General features: G+C 41.0%; 1 protein-coding gene across 2 annotated transcripts in view; it reads right to left on the minus strand.

Annotated features, from left to right (window-relative positions):
- Nucleotides 1-6,384: 6,384 nt before the first annotated feature.
- The window catches only part of GOSR1 (golgi SNAP receptor complex member 1), a 51,917-nt gene continuing 39,438 nt past the window's right edge, over nt 6,385-18,863 (minus strand). For both annotated transcript variants that reach the window (XM_014827003.3, XM_014827002.3), the window contains exons 8-9: nt 13,595-13,677; nt 6,385-10,426 (exon numbers count right to left, since the gene is read on the minus strand). In XM_014827003.3, the coding sequence (XP_014682489.1) occupies nt 10,302-10,426; nt 13,595-13,677 (208 nt within the window). In that variant the 3' untranslated portion in view covers nt 6,385-10,301. The remainder of the gene's footprint in view (nt 10,427-13,594; nt 13,678-18,863) is intronic.

Below are 18,863 nucleotides of genomic sequence, written 5' to 3' on the forward strand. Positions count from 1 at the left end.
TCCCATTCATGGATCAGTGCTCCAATTTCCTACCACTGTGGAGTTTCTGACATGCCCTTGGCCAAAAAGAAGAGTGTCCATCCATACATTAAAAAACATGCTTTCAATACTGACATTTTTCAAAGCAGCCTATTTCTCTTTTTAAAAGTATAATTTAAACAAAAAATGCAGTATATGCAGGATGAAAACTGAAGAGTCCTTCTCATCTATGACCTCCAGTCTGCTCATTCTGGTTGCCAGAGGCAACTGCTCATGCCATTTTCTTAGATATCTTTCCTAATATTCTACACATAAAACAAACAACTCATAAAAAACGTGCAAAATATTTGAACAGACATTTCACCAAAAAAGATATGTATGTGACAAACACATGAAAGACGCTCAGTAGCATTAGTTATTGGGGAATTGCAAAGTAAAACCACAATGAGACATCACTACACACCTATGAGAATGACTAACACTTGAAAGACCAAATGTTGGTGAGGATGCAGATGAACTGGAATTCTCATAAACTGGACTGTAAAATGTTACACTTTGGAAAACAACTTGGAAATTTTTTAAAAAGTTAAACACACACTTGGCAATTGATCTGGTCACTCCACTTCTAGGTATTTACCTAAGAGAAAAGGAAATATATGTCTGTACCCAGACATGTACATGACTGTTCATAGTAGCTTTATTTGTAATGGCCCCAAATGTCCAACAACAGATAAGTGGATGAGCAAATTGTGGTACATCCATACAATGGAATACTATTCAGAAATAAAAAAAGAGCGATTTCTTGGTATACCCAACAGCATGGATAGATCTTAAAAGAATTATGCCAAGTGAAAGAAGTCAGACCCCCTCCAAAAGAGTACATATTGTATGATGCCATTTATAAAACTCTAGAAAATGCAAACTAATCTATAGTGACAGAAAGCAAAGCAATGGTTACTTGGGGATGAGGGGGTGGGAATGTGTTAGAGGCAGGGATCTACAAAGGGGCACAAGGAAACCTTTGGGGATGATGGATATGTTCACTATATTGATTACAGTGATCAAATTGTTCACTTTAAATATTTGGAATTTATTGTATGTCAATTATACCTCAATAAAGCTGTTTAGAAAAAATATGTGTGTGTATGTGGAACGTGCATGTCATTTCCCCCACTTAACAACATATCTTGGAGATCATGCCATATCAATACATAGTAAGTTACTTTTCTTTTTAACAGCTGAATAGTATTCCATGATATGGATTTACATAATTTATTAAGCCATCCTCCTACTGACAGACATTGAGGTTATTTATAGTCTTTCTTTGAAAATCAATGCTGCTATGAACATCCTTATGTATACACTTTTTTGCACCTATAAGATAAATTCTTAGAAATGGAATCGTTCAGTCAAAGGTTATATGCATTTATGATTTTGGTAGATATTGTGAAAGTGCCCCATTTGTCTCAGTGGCTCCAGTCCTGCCTGCTCTGAAATGGAAGGGATGGTCCTCATCTGGATTCAAAGAGCCGCCAAGCAGCTGTCTGAGTGCCACGGAGCGAGAATTTCCTCGATGATCACGCTCCTATGAGCCGATTGTGCAGTCCTGGTTTGCAGTCATGCTCTGGTTCCAAGTCTTCTTTGCCGATAGGATTGTCTTGAAATAGTTGTGGGAAATCAGGCACCTCGTACCGTGGTGCCTATTTCACCCGACCGATCACAGGGAAAGCAAACTGAAGGGCTGGGCCGCTGTAAAACGGTGAGGCGGCAGTTAATGAAGAGGCGACTGTATCTGATGACATTCATTGCCAAGTCGAACAGCCACTGCACCTTAACGCAGGGCACCGGATCCTTCCATTGATCTCCCCCTTCTCTTTCTCTTTTTAGTATTTATTGAGCACCTATCATGTTCATTGATAGGGGTTTTTGGAGCACAAAGGAAAAGAGGATGCACAGAGTAGGGACAGGTCAGGAAGTCTTCCCAGAGGAAGAGCCATTTAAGTAGTTCTTTTTTTTTTTTTGAGGTGAAACTCACATAGCATAAAATCAATCATTTTAAAGTATACAATTCAGTGGCATTTAGTACAGTTACATCGTTGTGCAACCACCACCTCTATGTAGTTCCAAAATATTTCATCACTCAAAAGGAAACTTGATATTCATTAAGCAGTTACTCCCCATAGGGAGGGTTTTAAAACAAGGAGGAAGCGTTACACGGGCAAGCTTGGGAAGGAGGCCATTCTAAAAGGGGAACTTTACAAAGGGCTTGGGACATCAAGTCACTTGGGATGGTGCAAATGCGTGTGTTGTGGGGATGAAGAAGTGACGGGATGAGGCACAAAGGAAGGCAGGGCAAGGGCGGTGAATGTACAGGTGTCAGCTCTGTCCTACAAGCAGCTCGAGCTAACGAAGGGTGGTGGGGGAGTTGGTGATTACGGGACCCATCTGAGTAACCTTCATTCCTGAAGAGATAGTGTCAATGTTAATATGAATTCAGTTTCAGCCAAGGTTTCTCAACCTTGGCACTACTGACATTTTGAGTTGGATAATTCTTTGCCATGGGGGCTGCCCTGTGTGTTGTAGGATATTTAGCATCATCTCTGGCCTCTACCCACTACCTACCAGTAGCATCTATCCCACTGCACCCCAGTTGTGACATCTCCAGACATGTTGTCAAATGTCCCCTGGGAGAGGGGCAAAATTGCTCCCAGTTGAGACTGCTGGAAGGACTCTGACTCCGTACTCCACAATTCTGAGGAGCGGGTGAATGACACGGTGCTGTGGGAGGCACCCTCTCCGAGCTGTATGGAGACAGCAGGACACAGGGCAAGACCACTTCTGAGGACTGGGATTTGGGTCCTAAGCTTAGAAACACAAGCAAATTAGTGTTAAAACATTGTGGCATTTTAAAAAATTCCTTCCTCCATTTGTTCAACAAGCACTTAAAGCCTACTATGTGCCAGGTACTGAGGATACCACCCCTGGCATGAGTTGCTGAGGGATTTAGCATCTCTTTCACTTCCCCACAAAAGAAGACCTCTACATTTTGTAGAGAGTATTGGCTCATCCCAGAAGGGGCGGGGAAAGGAGCAAGGTTAGGCTGTGGGAGAGCGGTGGGAGACTGGCAAGTGGTGGTAGTGGTGGTGGGGTCACTGGGATCAGCTTGTGCCTTGCTCCCTGCCAGTGTCGCAGTCCCTCACAGTGCTCCTGGGAGTGGGAGCACCTCAGGGGAATGGCTGTGGGGTGGGGTGCCCCAGGCAGGCTGAACCCCAAGCCCAGGGGCTCCTTGACAAAGATCCATGTGCTCAAGGGTGACATAGAAGCAGAGCAGCTGGTGGCTTCAAGGAGGACTACATGGGCTCAGACAGTGAGCACATCCATGGGTCCAGTGTGGACTGGAGTGCCTGCCCCAAATGTTCTGGACTGCAAAAGACTCTTGGGAGCTTTGCACAACCAAAGAGACAAAGGGAAGGAGCTTCAATTATGACCAAGATTGATTTTTTGTTTGTTTTGCTAAGCTCAGTAGGATGGGGGCTCTGAGTCAGACATAATTGAATTTAGAAGAGTTATGTGGCAGTTTCTGCATAAAGTTCATAAACATTATATAAAGGTGAACAGACACTGCCCTAGCCTCCAGGGACTTGCCGTCTAATGGAAAACTCCTCCTGCCCCCACATTATTTTTTGAGAACATTCTGAGGAATTCTGTACCATTGTCATCTTTTATTTGATTCAATCTCTACAACTGCATAAAGTTGCCAGAGTCCATTTTGCAGACAAGAAAGCTGAACTTAGAGTGGTTTAGCGACTTGCCCATGGCCTGAAAATATCAGATGCAGTGCCAGAATACAGAACTTCTGACTGCAAGCCTCGTTCTGTCCACTGCCCCAACCAGCCCTTCTGATTATAGCTCACGAGCAATGAGGAAACTTGGCTTAGGCAAAGGCCAGCTGATGGCTATCGGGTCTACTCTGATCTCTTGGACTTCTTTCCTTATCTGTAAAAGGAGAACACTGCCTCACTAGGTGAACAGGATTTTGCCTGTATGTATGCATGAAGCAAAGTGCCGGGTGTACATTCCATGCGTTAACTCACTATAACACACTGGCACAGATAATAGTCTCGAGCTGCCAGACATTCTTGAATAGAGTGATGAGGGGTTGAAAGGTGTTTTGGGAGATAAACTAGGCAGGCTCTGTGCAGAGCAGGCTGAGAAGGGTAGGTGAGAGGCAGGGCCCCCAGCTCAGAGGGCAGCTAGTACATGGAGGTCAGTAACGTACAACAGGACCCAGGCTTGTGGGACATGCAACAGGAGACAGGAGAGGGAAATGGAGAGGACTGAGGACTCATTCCAGGGTGAAAAACACAAAATGTCATCTTCTCGGCATATTACCCATGATGAGAGGGAGAACCATCAGGATTAAGGGCCACATTCATTTAGAGATAACTTGTCACTTTGGAGGAAATGATGATGTTTAAACCATACTTTTTTGGCACTGAGTTAAAAGCAGCTGCGAACCATATTTGCCTGCTCGCCCTCAAGCTGTAAGTAATTTCATGAGTAAAAGGCTGATTGGATGTTCGAGAATATCTAAAAGTAATGTACTAATTAAGAGAAAAGCGACTGTTTCCTAAGAGCTTTATATCTCAAAGGAGGGAAACGGAATATCACAGGTCAGGATAACGAACTGAAAGAGAGTTGAAAGAGAGTTTTACGAGGGTGAGGAGAACACTGTCAAGTGATCTCCAGGATTCCTCTAAGCAGAAAGTTACAGACTTTTCAGCACCCAACCTCCTTAGCTTTTAAGTGTCTTCAGAGAATTGACAATAGAGTTTTGCAAGCAGAGCAGCTCTGCCGCGGCGGGGAAATCTTAGCCCAGCGGAGCGGAAGGCACCAGGCTAAAGTGTATTCCTGTCTGTTCCAACGCAGCCAGAAAATGTGTCTTCCAGAGGAGCAGACTTGTTTTCCTCCTGGCCTTTGCTTTAGAGAAACAAGAGAAAATGTCCTGCTAGCAAACATCTTCCATGAGATTCTCCTGCCACCTTTTTTTTTTTTTCTTCCAGGCATCTCTGATATCAGAGAAGGCATGCTGGGGCTGAGCCTCACACCCTTTCCCAAGGAAAGGCCAGGTTAAACAGGAGCAGCAGCCCGTCAAAGCCGTTCCACCTGGAAAGGAAACGCACCACGGCCCTGGTTCGGGTGGCACTAAGCACCTGTACTGAAGCGCTTTGTCAGGCTCGGCCTCGGCCCCCTCTAGGAAGAGCTCTCAGGTTCTCAACTAGAAGGTACGAAGAATTGGGCAGGAAGGTTGGTCCAAATTAAAGCTACTAAAAAACATTTTCTAAACTTCAATGTATTACTTCCTGTAAAGGAATAGTGATTTACAAACCACTCCTCTTTATTAAGCACTTGGCTAGTAGTTAGCATTCCTTGAAAATAATCAAGCCACAGGGCTTTAAGTAGATTCTAAACGTATCACCTTTAAACTCAAGCAAAATTGTTGGGCATCAAAGAATGCTCAAGGTTCAAATCCTTGCTTTGCTTTTCACTCTGATTTTGAGCAAATTACTTAATCCTTCTGGGCCTGTTTCCTTATCTGTAAAAGGGAAGGCTACCTCACTGAGTGGCATTGGATTTTACGTATGTCTATGCGGGGGTGTGCACATACAGGGCCGGGCACAGGTTAGGCAGTCAAAAAAGGTCAGGATCCCAAGGAAGAGGTGGCATTTTAGAGGCCATGTGAGTGGATGGGAGGGAAAAGCTGAGGTGGCCAAGAAAGGAAGAAGAGTACGGTCAGATAAAGAGGATAAAGGGTGTTGGGGTGGGGAGTGACTGCTAATGGGGACAGGGTTTCTTTTTTAGGGAGATGAAAATGTTCTGAAGTTAGATAGTGGTGCTGGCTGCACAACTAATACACTAAAATCCATCAGTACATTTTAAAAGGGTGAATTTTATGGTACATGAATTACATCTCAATTATACTATTATTTTAAAAAATGATACAGAAAAGACGAATAGGAACATTTGGAGAGGTGATGGGAAATGAGGGATTTTCAAATTCTCTAGTGGGGTGGAGAATCAAGTTCTGATCTGTAGGATACAAAGTCTTTATTTAGGGAGGGTGAGAATGTTTTTCTTGCTAAATTCTACAGTTTACATTCCCATCATACCTTCTGAAGTTTTATTTTGATAAGAGATTCTCCTTCACTTCTTGGGCTAAATTATCAGTGGACTATTCCTATGTTTTTGAATGATGGGCAATAGCTTTTCACTACACACCTGTATTGTTTCACCCTGGGTTTTAGGACATCATGAGAAACACTTACCAACACCAAAGATTTCATAGTCACTATCCCAAACTGTCTCGATGATACTGTTCTAGCACAAACAACCATACGACACCAGTTTAAATTTCTAATTTATTATTAAATTACATAACAAAGCTTCTTCTATACAGTCAGAAAATGCACATTTAGATGAGAACAAAAATTAAGTACAAATACAATAAAACTGGTTCCAAGAAGCCATTTTAAAAGCAAAAAATTAGAAAGTGCATTTGGAATAGATTTTTAGAAGTCTGTATTGGCATTTTTCAAGAGGAAACATCTTCCATCATGGTAAAGTGTGACTGGAATTGAAATCCTTCCCTAAGAGCTAATAAGATGAGAACAGATGCAAATACTTTGATACTAAAGTGAGACTTTAGGTACAGAGAAAACGAGAAAGATCCCCCAAGACATGGCTCAGCTTTGTCTCAGCTTCTTATCCAATAAACATCCTTAGGAGTCGCTTGTTCCTTCCTCATTTTATTTTCCCCTATAAAACTTCAGGTATGCAGGTTTACAAAGGAATGATAAGGTTAGTTTATAAAGACCGTGATGAAAAGCTCTGCATCTTTTTGGAGACCAGGCTAAAGAATCCCTAACTCAAAAGGAGAATGAAATTTTCTGAGTGGAACCCATTTGTCCCTTAGTTACATTTGCCACATAATTCAGGGTAACACTAGACACGGCCATTTACCCTCAACAGCTGCATATCGCCAGTTAGAAAACTCAGTCAGTCAATTTCCAAGAAGTCAGATCTGGCTACTGATCAAATATGAGGTATGAGAAAACCAAAAAGGCTAGTCCAGTTCTTTAAAGTCCTTCTCGTCAGGTTGAGATTATTTACAGTGAAATAGAGAATTAACAGTGGGAATGAGAGTCCAACGTGCCTCTAGTGCTCGGAGGCCAAAAGTCACTGGATCAAAAGGCTCAGTGAGCACATTTCTCTGTTCAGACATATTCAGCATCCAATAGGAAAGAACTGAAGTAAATATTATTTGGTTTCAGGTACAAAAAGTGCCCTCATGATGTCTCCTCCCATCACCTGTCTCTATTCTCAGGATTTTACTCCCATGGCTGATCTGGGTACTGGGCAGCAGGGAAAAAGGCGTTCTCTGTAAAAGTGAATTTTGGTACAAAGGAGAGAGGAAGAGGGAGAAAGAAAGCTCTTTTCTAACACTAGAAAAATAAAAGGTGAGCAACGCTGGTTACAGAGAATCCTTCAGCATCACTAATAATAATAAGGAAACGATGGGAGAGACAGCCAGGACAGATCAGCTAAAGCACTTGGATATCTGGGCCTGAACTTGACGAACAGATTTATTACACATTTTTTACTAAAGTTATCAGCACACATTAAAACAAAATCTTAGAAGTATATTTTTCGAAATTTTCTTTTTGTTGCCATGGTTTTTCAAACTTTTTAGTGAAATGCAAAGTTCTGAGTGGTTACTAAAGAGATCACAAAAGGAAAGACCCATTATATAAGACAATGTCTGAGGGAGAATAACTTCCCCTAAGAGACAACATTTGGGACCAGGAATAGAAAATTCCTTCTTACCCGCTGGCTCCGACTGACTTTAACAAGTAACTTACTCTTGGCCCCTGACCCTAGCAACTGGTCTGTAAGGACAGCAAAAACGGGGAGAAAAACAAAATGGCAAAAAAAAAAAAACAAAAAAGAAGTTAGATGGCATGAAATTGAAAGGGTTCAAATCAGCTATCATGGGATCCACATTGAGCCTCTTACTTATAAACGGCATGCTTCTATTTCCTTAAATAAAGGAACCAGAAGAGGAAAGGATGAGCACTGGCCTAGCTATCGCATTTGGCCCTGGGTCACCTGACTATGGGCTACAGCTCTGGGAGGTTAGTCAGACCTAGCTGACACCAACATCTACACGAAGCTTTTTCAACTTCCTTGGAAGAACTAGTTTATTTTCATAAAGAAAATAACCAACATAATTCTCTTACTTCATTTAAGCATAACCCTACGGAAAGGCTCGTCAGCCAGCAAGTGTGTGTCTGCTTAGCTGCCGCAAGCTGGATCAGCCTGGGTCCTAGTTTTACTCTCACACAATCAGCTTTAATGAGTGCACCAAATAATCAGACCAGTAAAAAAGACTGGTAGTATAATTAAATAAATAACTTTATTTATGATACTTCGGATTCATAAATGCCAACTATATAGCAACCAAAGTCCCATAAATTCTAGCTGAGGCACAACCACCAATCAAGACCCTTTGAAAAATCAAAGATAATAAAGTGTCAGGGAGAGAGGTTTTGTTCTCCCAACAGAGACTTTAATAAACGAACTTACCTCCCTGATCCTTTAAGGTTCACTTTGGGAAAACTTCCAAACTTTATCTTTAAAGGGCATTCCCAATCAACTAACTGATTAATCAACCCATATTTAGAAAAATAAACCCCAAAGATAAAAAAATATATCAAATGCCCTTCACACCCAGAACATAATAAAACTTTGACACCAGAATGAAAAACTTCTCAGTCTCTATTCTAGACCATGGCTTAGTTACCCTTCAGCCAGTATATCAGGTTCATCTGAATGACGCCGTTAGCACACTATGACGTAGTTCAGAACTACATGCTAATATCATTTATTCTCTGTGGCACAGTCTGAAGCCAACACTATAAATACCACAGTAAATTCCAATGGTAAAAAGCAGCCTTCTTTCTTGGTGTGTATATGGTGGAAGTCTTCAAACTATTTGTGGTGGTTCAGTTAAACAAGTAATAAACATACAGAAACTGAGAAATGGTTAAACTTGAACAGAATTCTGGCGGGTGGTTTAAAATTTTGTCACTGTCCAGGGATGGTAATAGAAGACGGGTGCAGACAGCGACAGATTCTGTCACACGCACCTTCAACACCCAAACTATTCTCTGGATGTTTGGAAAAGCTTAACAGATTTGGAATGAACGGGTTTCACAGAGCACAGAATTCCTGGTGCATCAGGCAGTAGTTCTTAAGCTTTTGTTCACAAACTGCAGAGCATTTACAAACAGAATTATCTGGATACTGATCCCTCCAATCAATGTCTTTTTGCATGTGGCCTGTTGAACAGATCCCACTGAAAACTTAGCAGTCCCCTCACTCAGGTACCAGTGTCAATCCCGACATGAGAGGAACAGCAAGGGGCACTGCCAGACATGGGCTATGAGTTTCTTTCGTCATGATAGAACTGAGATTTCATTTTCTTGTGGCAGCAAATATTAATCCAGTGGAAAAAAGAAACAAAAACCAAAAACGACGACTGAATCCTTTTAAAAAAGCTTGTCATTCTTGATGTTTTTCCAGCAATACAGTTAACCCCAGTGTGTGCAGGATTAGAAAAAAAAAAAGAAAATGAAAAAAGCTTTTTTGTGGTGTTTGTCTTCTGTTTCAGACAACCTCAACGATGTTGAAGTTGGCCTGTCAGCATCTCAAAGAATTTGTGAAAAACGAAATTTTCCTTGAATACCAAAAGAGTTGGGGGGACAGAGTAGAAATTTACAGCACAGATTATCAAGAAATGACTTGTGATTTCTCATCATGAGTGTAAAATAAAAGGACAAGAACTATTTTTATTCACAACCCAATCTGGTGGCTGAAGAGAAAGCAGTCTTTGGATATACAGAAACCTGGTTTTCTGAAGAGTCCAGCTTAAAACCTGGCTTATCAGCAGCCTTCAACACTATCACTGAAGCACAGAAACTCAGTTTCCGATTGGTTTACTTACCTCCTGGGGAGACAAAAGCAACTGAAAAAAAAATTTTTTTTTTAACTAAAACAGAAGGAAATGTGTGTTAGAAAAGATAGCACAGAAAAACTGTAGCTTCAGTAGCCTGACCAGGTCACAGAGTCCATCGCCATCAGTCTTGAATTAATCCTGCTGGTCAGGCTAATTATCAGGACCGTCAACTTCTCTTTCCTACTCTTCCTTATTCCAGATCAGGGCACAAAAATGGCGGTTGTCACGAGTCCCTGGAGATGTGCCATCAATGGAAAGCATACAGCAGTAATAGGATGGTACAGACACCAATAACACCACCCAGGATGAGTGAGTCTCGCCGCTTCCTAAGGTTGATTCGCTGGATCAGACTGTTCACAGCAGGAAAACGATCTTTGGGAAATCTTATTAAGGTCATATCTGGAAGAAGCCTCTTTAGTGAAAAGTCATAGGAATCTCAAAAACAGAAATCAGTGGAGTGCAGAAATAATAAGCGATCAGAAGAAATAGAGGAAAGGAAAATCACATTGAGGGAGTCAAACACACATGCCAAAGCTGGGAATGTCCTAGGGCTCAAGGTTCCAAACAAATTCAAGTCTCCCAGGACACTGTGGTAGACAAATAAGAATAACAAAAAGAAACAATTCGTAGAGACAGAGGGAGAAGAAAATAACAGTGATGACAGCTGCCTGGCTTAAGAGACTCCTGCCAGGCTTCAGGTCAGGGTGGGAGGCAACGTGGGCAGGAAGAGAGGAACCCTGCAGGGGAGAGGGGCACAGGTACAGCCAGCTACCCCGACCCCATTCCACTCCTGCCTTTCTTTTTTCCTTTTTCTCCTTCTCTCTGTTTTTTGTGGGGTTTTTTGTTTAGGCTTTTTTTTTCATCCCTTCTCTCAGGAGACTGGGAAGTTTTCAGGAGAAGGATTTTGAAGAGTACTTGATCCTCTCCCCACAGGGTGATAAGGAATTGATGGGAACCAACTCTACGCTCTGTATAATTAGGCACTGGTTAATTATTTAAATTTTTAAATTTACTTCGCAACAGTAGGAAGGATATGGTAGGAAGGATATGGTAGGAACATGGGTTAAATTGCTCTAGCTGTCCTATTTGAGGAACAAAAAAGGAAAGAGAAAATTTTCAATTTTAGGAGTTTTACAGCAGTCACAACTGTATTTGACTTACTATTTCAAAATATCTTCGTATTCTTACTTGTCTGTATGTTGTAGACCAAAGCACGCGCTTGTGCACCCTATACTGTTTTGCATTTCTAGCAATGATTTCTGACTATACACCTGCAAGTGCGTCCTCTTCGCTAACAGAGGTACTATATCAAGGTCAGGAAAACCACCTCGGACTCTAGAGAGCTGCAGCAACCCTGAGTCCTGTGGGTCCTCCCTGCATGCCCTTGTGGCGAAAGGGCTCTCAGCGGGGCTACACTCAGGTGTGCACGTGTACACTCTACATCTTTGTGATTAGGGCCATGCTTTCTTCTAATCTTGAATTTCCTTGTGCATCTAGAGCAGAGCTTTATACTCTGTAGGAATTAATGTGTTTTCTGAATTAATTAAAAGAAAAAATAACAATTTGCAGAAACAATTTTTAAAATGTGGAAGAGCAGGAAGCATGAAGCAATGGGCAAAACTTTTACAAGCTATAAATCTCATATAGAGCAAATGCTCACTTCATCTTTTCTCACTCAGTAAAAGCAGCACCAACAATTCCCTTAGAGAAAGTACACAACCTTTTGGCAACAGGAAACCCGGTGTACAGTGGACATTCTTCTGTCTAGTCTACCTGTAGGGAACCCTCCACTCTCCCCCTATAATAATCTAGTTCACGCCATGAAACAGGGTGGGGCGGACCTTGTCCTCTCCAGCAGTGTACATACAAACTCAGATTGGCCAGGAAGAATATCCCCTCCCCTTGGCCAGTGACTGTGTTAGGAAAAGGCAGTGACTCAACATGGGGCAACCACAGTCCCATTGGGACATTTGCCACAGCTGTCAGAAAAGACCCCCTTTTCCACGGGGATTTTTGAACTGGTAGGAGGTGACTCCTGTAGCCATCTCTATCACCATGAGGAGAAAACCTGCCTGAGAATGAGACCAACACAAAGGAAGGCAGAAATAAGAGATGGAGTAGGTAGGGGGGACAGAGGAAAGGCAGATTCTTGATAATAAAATCTGCGCCCCTGAATCCAGCCATGCCTTAAGCTAAATTCTACCCCTGAAATTTTACAGATACATGAACAAATTAATTCTCTCCTTTTTCCCCTAAGTCAGTCTGAATTTGGTTTCTGTTACTCTCTATGGAGTCCTGACTAACTCACATCCATTTTATTTTATTTTATTTATTTATTTTTTTTAAAGATTTTATTTTTTCCTTTTTCTCCCCAAAGCCCCCCAGTACATAGTTGTATATTCTTCGTTGTGGATCCTTCTAGTTGTGGCATGTGGGACGCTGCCTCAGCGTGGTCTGATGAGCAGTGCCATGTCCACGCCCAGGATTCGAACTAATGAAACACTGGGCCACCTGCAGCGGAGCGCGTGAACTTAACCACTCGGCCACGGGGCCAGCCCCATCACACTCATTTTATTTTTTAATACACATTCTTTTGGAATGATTGTAATTTGTGGTAATGATAAAATGAGATAATATATATAACAATACTCTTTAAACTATATAGTCCTATATAAAATATGATTTTGGATATGTGGTTTTATATTTAGGGTGACAAGGCAAGAACAAAATTCACAAAAAACTGGAAAATATCAACAGACTTCAGGATACTGTTTTCCTCAGGCAAAAAAGGTATCAAACTAAAAGTGACCTTAAATTATCTAGGTCCAGAAGATATTCAACTTTTGAAAATTACAGGTCTGTCCTCCCTTAGTAACTGGGGAAGGAAACTTTTCTCCCCTAAAAGGCTTGACTTCTCAGAAAGTAAACAAAACATTTCAGAGTAGCAGGCTTTGTTTACCCACTGGGTTTCTCAGAAGTCTTTAGTAATACTAATTTAAATTGTGAAACTGAAGAATTAAAAAGGTAGAGGTCACGACAAACAAGCGGGCGCATCTATGCCAGCATTCAGCCTGCGAATAACGAGTCACAATGAAGAGACTCTGTCAGCAGTCACAACTCATCTAGTATCCGGCTGTCTCCCTCCTTCCCCTTCTCAGCATCTGTCGCTGATTTATTCTCCAAACTGGGAAAAGAAAAAAGAAAAAGCATACAATTTATGATGCTTAGGTAAGGATCAGGTATACTGTGGAGTTCTAACATGGATTCAAGAGCTTTTAAAATATAAAACAAGTTTGTGAATAATTTGAAAATTCACACTTGTAATTTTTTTCTAAATCTATTAACATCAAACCTCCAGTGTGCAATCTTTTAGAAATGGTACTAAACAATATGAACTTCCATAAAGTGGGAGTACAGGACATATTCATATTCTGCAACGACTGACGGCCTCTACTGCGAGTGACAATGGCAACCTGCCAAAACAAAACACACAGATTTCCCCCCCCAAAATCACAGATTTCAAACTTTCAAAAAGGATACTGGCCAAAGTGTTCATTTTACTCTGAATCGACTTCAACATTCCTCTCTGTGAGGTCATATTTTCTTTTGTTGCCATAGCAATGCTGCAAGTGGGAGGGGGAGAGAAGACAGTGAAATTGGCATTTAAGATCATCCTGCATAAATCCATCATATCCTTAAAAGCGAACAGAGAACTAAAGTGAGCAACATCATCTTGAAAAGCAGTGGGCAGGAAAATGAAGAAAAAAGAAAGAAATCACTTCCAAGCCACCTTCCACTGTGATTTTTCTGAATGACCACTCCATCTCCACTGCTATCCTCTGATGGCTTTTTGGACAAGGCAGTAGGCCATTTCCTATGGCTTTTTTCAAAGTAACAAATGAAATAACAGACAAATCACATATACAAAAGCTTCTTAAAATGGTTTTGAAAGGGGCCAGCTACGAAAACACTCAATCAGAAAAAAATATTGAGGGAGAAGTAGGGAATTACAATCATAAAAACAGAACCAGAAGTGTAACATATCACAAAATATTCATATACAACCAGCCCTGAATTTATGAAAAGATTATGTTCCAAAATTCTACTTGAGAATCAAGTAGGCAGATGTAGGACACACATGTCACATTATGCTGGGTTTCCAAGCCAGGTGACAAAGGTCACAGATTCATTAAACGACTGAGAGAGAAGTGAAAAAGTCCCTTCTCTTACAAAGACTGTTATTTTGTAGAGTACAGCCTCTTCCATGTGACTACTCTGATATCCTGTTTAAAAGAACCTCAGTTAATATCTTTTTGCTATCACTGTCAAGATTAACTTTCAATAGTCTTATCTACCTGGAGATTAGAATCCTAGAGGGCAGGGTCTGTATCCACACCCCCCCCCCCCCCCCCAAGGAAGATTCACGCTGAGCTAACATCTGTTGCCAATCTTCCTCTTTTTTTTTGCTTGAGGAAGATTAGCAACCTTCCTCTAATTTGTAGGTGGGTCACCACCACAGGATGGCAGACAAGTGGTGTAGGTCCATGCCCGGGGTTCCAAACCTGCAAACCCAGGCTGCCTAAGTGGAGCAGGCTGAACTTAACCACTATGCCCTGGGGCCAGCCACAGTATCCATTTTGATATGTAACACACAGGGGAGTGCTTTAGATATTGACATTATAAAAAGCAATAGGAAACAGAATGTTCTTGAGTAATTCTGAAAATATGTGAAACATTAAAAAAAAAAAGCAACAGAGATGAAGAAAATCTTAGAAGATGGTGGTAAGAGTACAAATTCCTGACTTCATCTCTGGCCCAATTTCCTCCATGGAGGAACACAAGAACAAAGGCAGACATGCGGGGGAGGGCCCATCTGAGGGCCCAAGTTCTTTTGAGATCTCCAGGGGAGAAAGCCAAGCGGAGGACTATACTCTCTCAAGCAAGGGAAGAACCTGGGAACTAATAGCAGAGACTAGATTTTTCTTCACGCCTGGGGCAAAGACCTAGGTTTCACTGCAGCCCGAGGAGCCTAGACAGTGGAAGATATGGATCTGAATGTACAGGGGCTGCAGTGATGGGCTGAACTGCTCCTAGTCCCTGCAGCTGGGAAAGAACTGCTACGCACAGAGAAACCTACAAGCAGAGAGCCGACAATCTACCAGCTGGTGTGATGCCCAGCCCCGAAGGGAAAAAGCTGCTGGGCCATCCACTACCATTGGTATGCCACTGCTTAAAGGTCTCTAACAGAGCCTGACCTATCTGGTTGCTGATTGACACACTTTTGTTTTTTTGTTTGTTTTTTTTTTAAAGATTTTATTTTTTCCTTTTTCTCCCCAAAGCCCCCCGGTACATAGTTGTGTATTCTTCCTTGTGGGTTCTTCTAGTTGTGGCATGTGGGACGCTGCCTCAGCGTGGTCTGATGAGCAGTGCCATGTCCGCGCCCAGGATTCGAACTAACGAAACACTGGGCCGCCTGATACGGAGTGCGCGAACTTAACCACTCGGCCACGGGGCCAGCCCCAGATTGACACACTTTTGGACAGGCAACACCAGGTATCCCATTGGAGGAAAACACTAGAGGGAGTACTCTAAGCAAATGACAAATGAATCAAAACTGAAATTTTAAGATTTGAAAAGGCAAAGAAGAAACAAAGTGTGTAAGGAGATACATAAAAGGATATATATTGAAGCACTGTTTGGAACAGTAAAAGACAAGCAAAAAAACACCCACCCCCCAAACTGGAAACAACACTGGAATGGTTTACCAGATTATGGTATAACCACACTATGAAATAACACTTGGTTATTAAAAATAATGAGTTGGGGGGCTGGCCCTGTGGCCAGTCATTAAGCTTAATACATTCTGCTTCAGCAGCCCAGGGTTTGGTTCCTGGGTGAGACCTACACCACTCATCAGTGGCCATGCTGTGGGAGTGACCCACATACAAAATAGAGGAAGACTGGAACAGATGTTAGCTCAGAGCGAATCTTCCCCAAGCAAAAAGAGGAAGATTGGCAATGGATGTTAGCTCAGGATGAATCTTCCTCAGCGAAAAAAAAGAATGGGTTGGTATTATTTCTATTAACATGGAAGGATGTTTACGATATACTGAATGATTAAAGCAAGCTACAGAATGTGTAGAGTAAGAGTCCTTTTTTATTTTAAGAAATAAGCAAAACATCTTTGTGCATGTTTTTATAACACTGAAAAAGGTATCAGAAAGATACACAATCGTCAGTCAGTACAAGTTACTTCAGGGGTAGGAATGGGGGGACGCCAACCAGGAGGTGAACTTTTGCTTTATACATTTTAGAATTATTTAAAGTGTTACAATAAGAACACTGTACTTTTGTAATAAATATCTAATAAAGAAAATTGAAAAAAATTAGAGGAATTCCACCTAGTGATTAAGAAATGTTAATAATATCAACAAAACTAAATCTACTACTGTTATTCACCTCAGAACCACTATGAGTCATGTAATGATTTATAAAAGTTTTCCCCAGATCCTAGAAAAGCTCAAGAATTGAATGGATCAGGTATCTCTGGAGGCAGAACTACGGAATAGGGCTAAAAATGAAAATTTGTAGAGATTTGTACAAGGAGTTGCCAGATCCCTAAATTATCTTCCCCAAACCATGCAGGCAGGTGATTGTCCCCAACTCAGAAAAGACCTAAACTAAGAGAAGAGGCCTTAGAGATACCGACACTTTGAAGTTCCCAACAAAACAGCCAGGTCCCTTCCTGATCACCCATTGTGAGGTCTGCACCCAGCAAGTCCGCCTACCCATGCATGCAGAATGAGCGTCCAATCACTGGGTTTGGGAGCCTCAGCCTTAAACATGAACAAAGAGCCAAAAATCACCAGATGTTGATGGCAGCCTCTAACATAAAAGGCAGAGATCCAAACTAACCAACCAGCCAACAGAAAAGTGCCTCTGAGGAAACAGAGACAATAACAGAAGCTTAAGGAACTCTAAAATCAAATATTTAATGTCTTCAAAGAGAGAAAAGAAGATATCACATCCATGAAACATATAAATAAATTCATGTGTGTGTGAGTGTGTATCCATCCCTTAGGAAAGAGCTTATGTAAATTTAAAAAAGAAGAGTGGAAATAAAAATGTAATACAAGAGTTGAAAGGACAAATTGAGAAAACCTCCCCGAAAGTAGAAAAAAAGATAAACGGAAAACAGAGAAAAGGTATTAAAGGATCAGAAGGCCCAACTGACCTTTTAAATTAAAAACAAAAAACAAAAACAGAGAGAAGAAGGAGGGAACAAAGTGATAAATAACATTAAAAAATTTCCCAGAACTGAAGACAAGTTTCTAGATTGCCCAGCACAATGGACTGGAGAAAATGTATGCTAAGCTCATCATGGGGAGGTTAAAAACAACCAACCAAAAACATAGGGAAAAAGGGCTGATGCTAAAAGCTTCCAGAGATAAAAAGCTTATCATATACAAAGGATCAGAAATTTTAATTAGCATTGGACTTAAAAAGCAATCCTGGAAATGTCTTCAAAAATTTCAAAATTATTTCTAACCTAGAATTCTATACCTTAGCTCAACAATGAATCAAGAATATGAGTATAATAAAGACTTTTTAGATGTGAAAAGTCCAAGAAATTTACCTCCTATTCTTTCTCAGGAAGCTACTAAAGGGTGTGGTCCAGCATAAGGAGGGAATAAACTAAGAAACTGGAAGACACTAAATCTAAGAAATAGGTGATCCAATGAAGGAGATCATTTTAGATGATAGTGAAAGGACATCCCAGGACCAGAGCAGTGTAGCAGGCCTAGAGAACAACCATCAAGATTACAGCAGGAGGAGGCAGGCAATGTCAACTTTACCTTGAATTTTAGATCCAAAAAACAAAAAGAGCACAAGAAGAGTCAAGCTAACAACATCCATTGCATCATTAGATTTTTTTTTTTTAAAGATTGGCACCTGAGCTAACAACTGTTGCCAACCTTCTTTTTCTTCTTCTCCCCAAAGTCCCCCAGTACATAGTTGTACATTCTAGTTGTGAGTGCTTCTGGTTGTGCTATGTGGGATGCCGTCTCAGCATGGCCTGATGAGCGGTGCCATACCTGCACCCAGGATCCAAACTGGTGAAACCCTGGGCTGCCGAAGCGGAGCGCACGAACTTAACCACTCAGCCTTGCAGCCGGCCCTGCATTGTTAGTTCTTATTCGTGTAATTTTTGAGTTTAACTAAATGTCTATGATAGAATATATGTAAAAAGTGTTTGTTTTAAAATAAATTTACAAGGTATTTAAAAATAGGTATTATAGTCTTGTATAAAGTAACAGAATTTAAACCTATGCCAAGGCATCTGAGGTCAATCTTTGAATCATAGATGCCTCTGTTTTTTAAACTGGGACTATTACCATCTCCTGTGCACTTTAACTCAGAAGCAGACAAAGAAGATTAAAAAATAATTTCTGCAAAGCACTTTGTATTCCTTGGAGAATAGATATTATCATCATACATTATGTTATTATCTTGTTGAATATGCATGATTTCCAGTACCACACAAAGTATATCTAGACATACTTTTCCATCTCATTGCATCATCTGGCGTCAAGCTGAGTGAAATCTAGGTGGTTGTTATTTCAAGGGTCAAATACTCAGAGGCAAAACATATGCTCCAAATGATATATAATGCTTTTAAAATGATAAATCATTGATGTGCCTGCTTACTGGAACTTTCTTACCTATTCTACGTAGTAAACTCAGACATTTATTTTTTCAACAACACACAATACTAGTTATACATTTAAAGCTTCAGAATAAATTTATA

The sequence above is a fragment of the Equus asinus genome, chromosome 13, assembly GCF_041296235.1.
Source record: "Equus asinus isolate D_3611 breed Donkey chromosome 13, EquAss-T2T_v2, whole genome shotgun sequence".
Classification (NCBI taxonomy): Eukaryota; Metazoa; Chordata; class Mammalia; order Perissodactyla; family Equidae; genus Equus; species Equus asinus.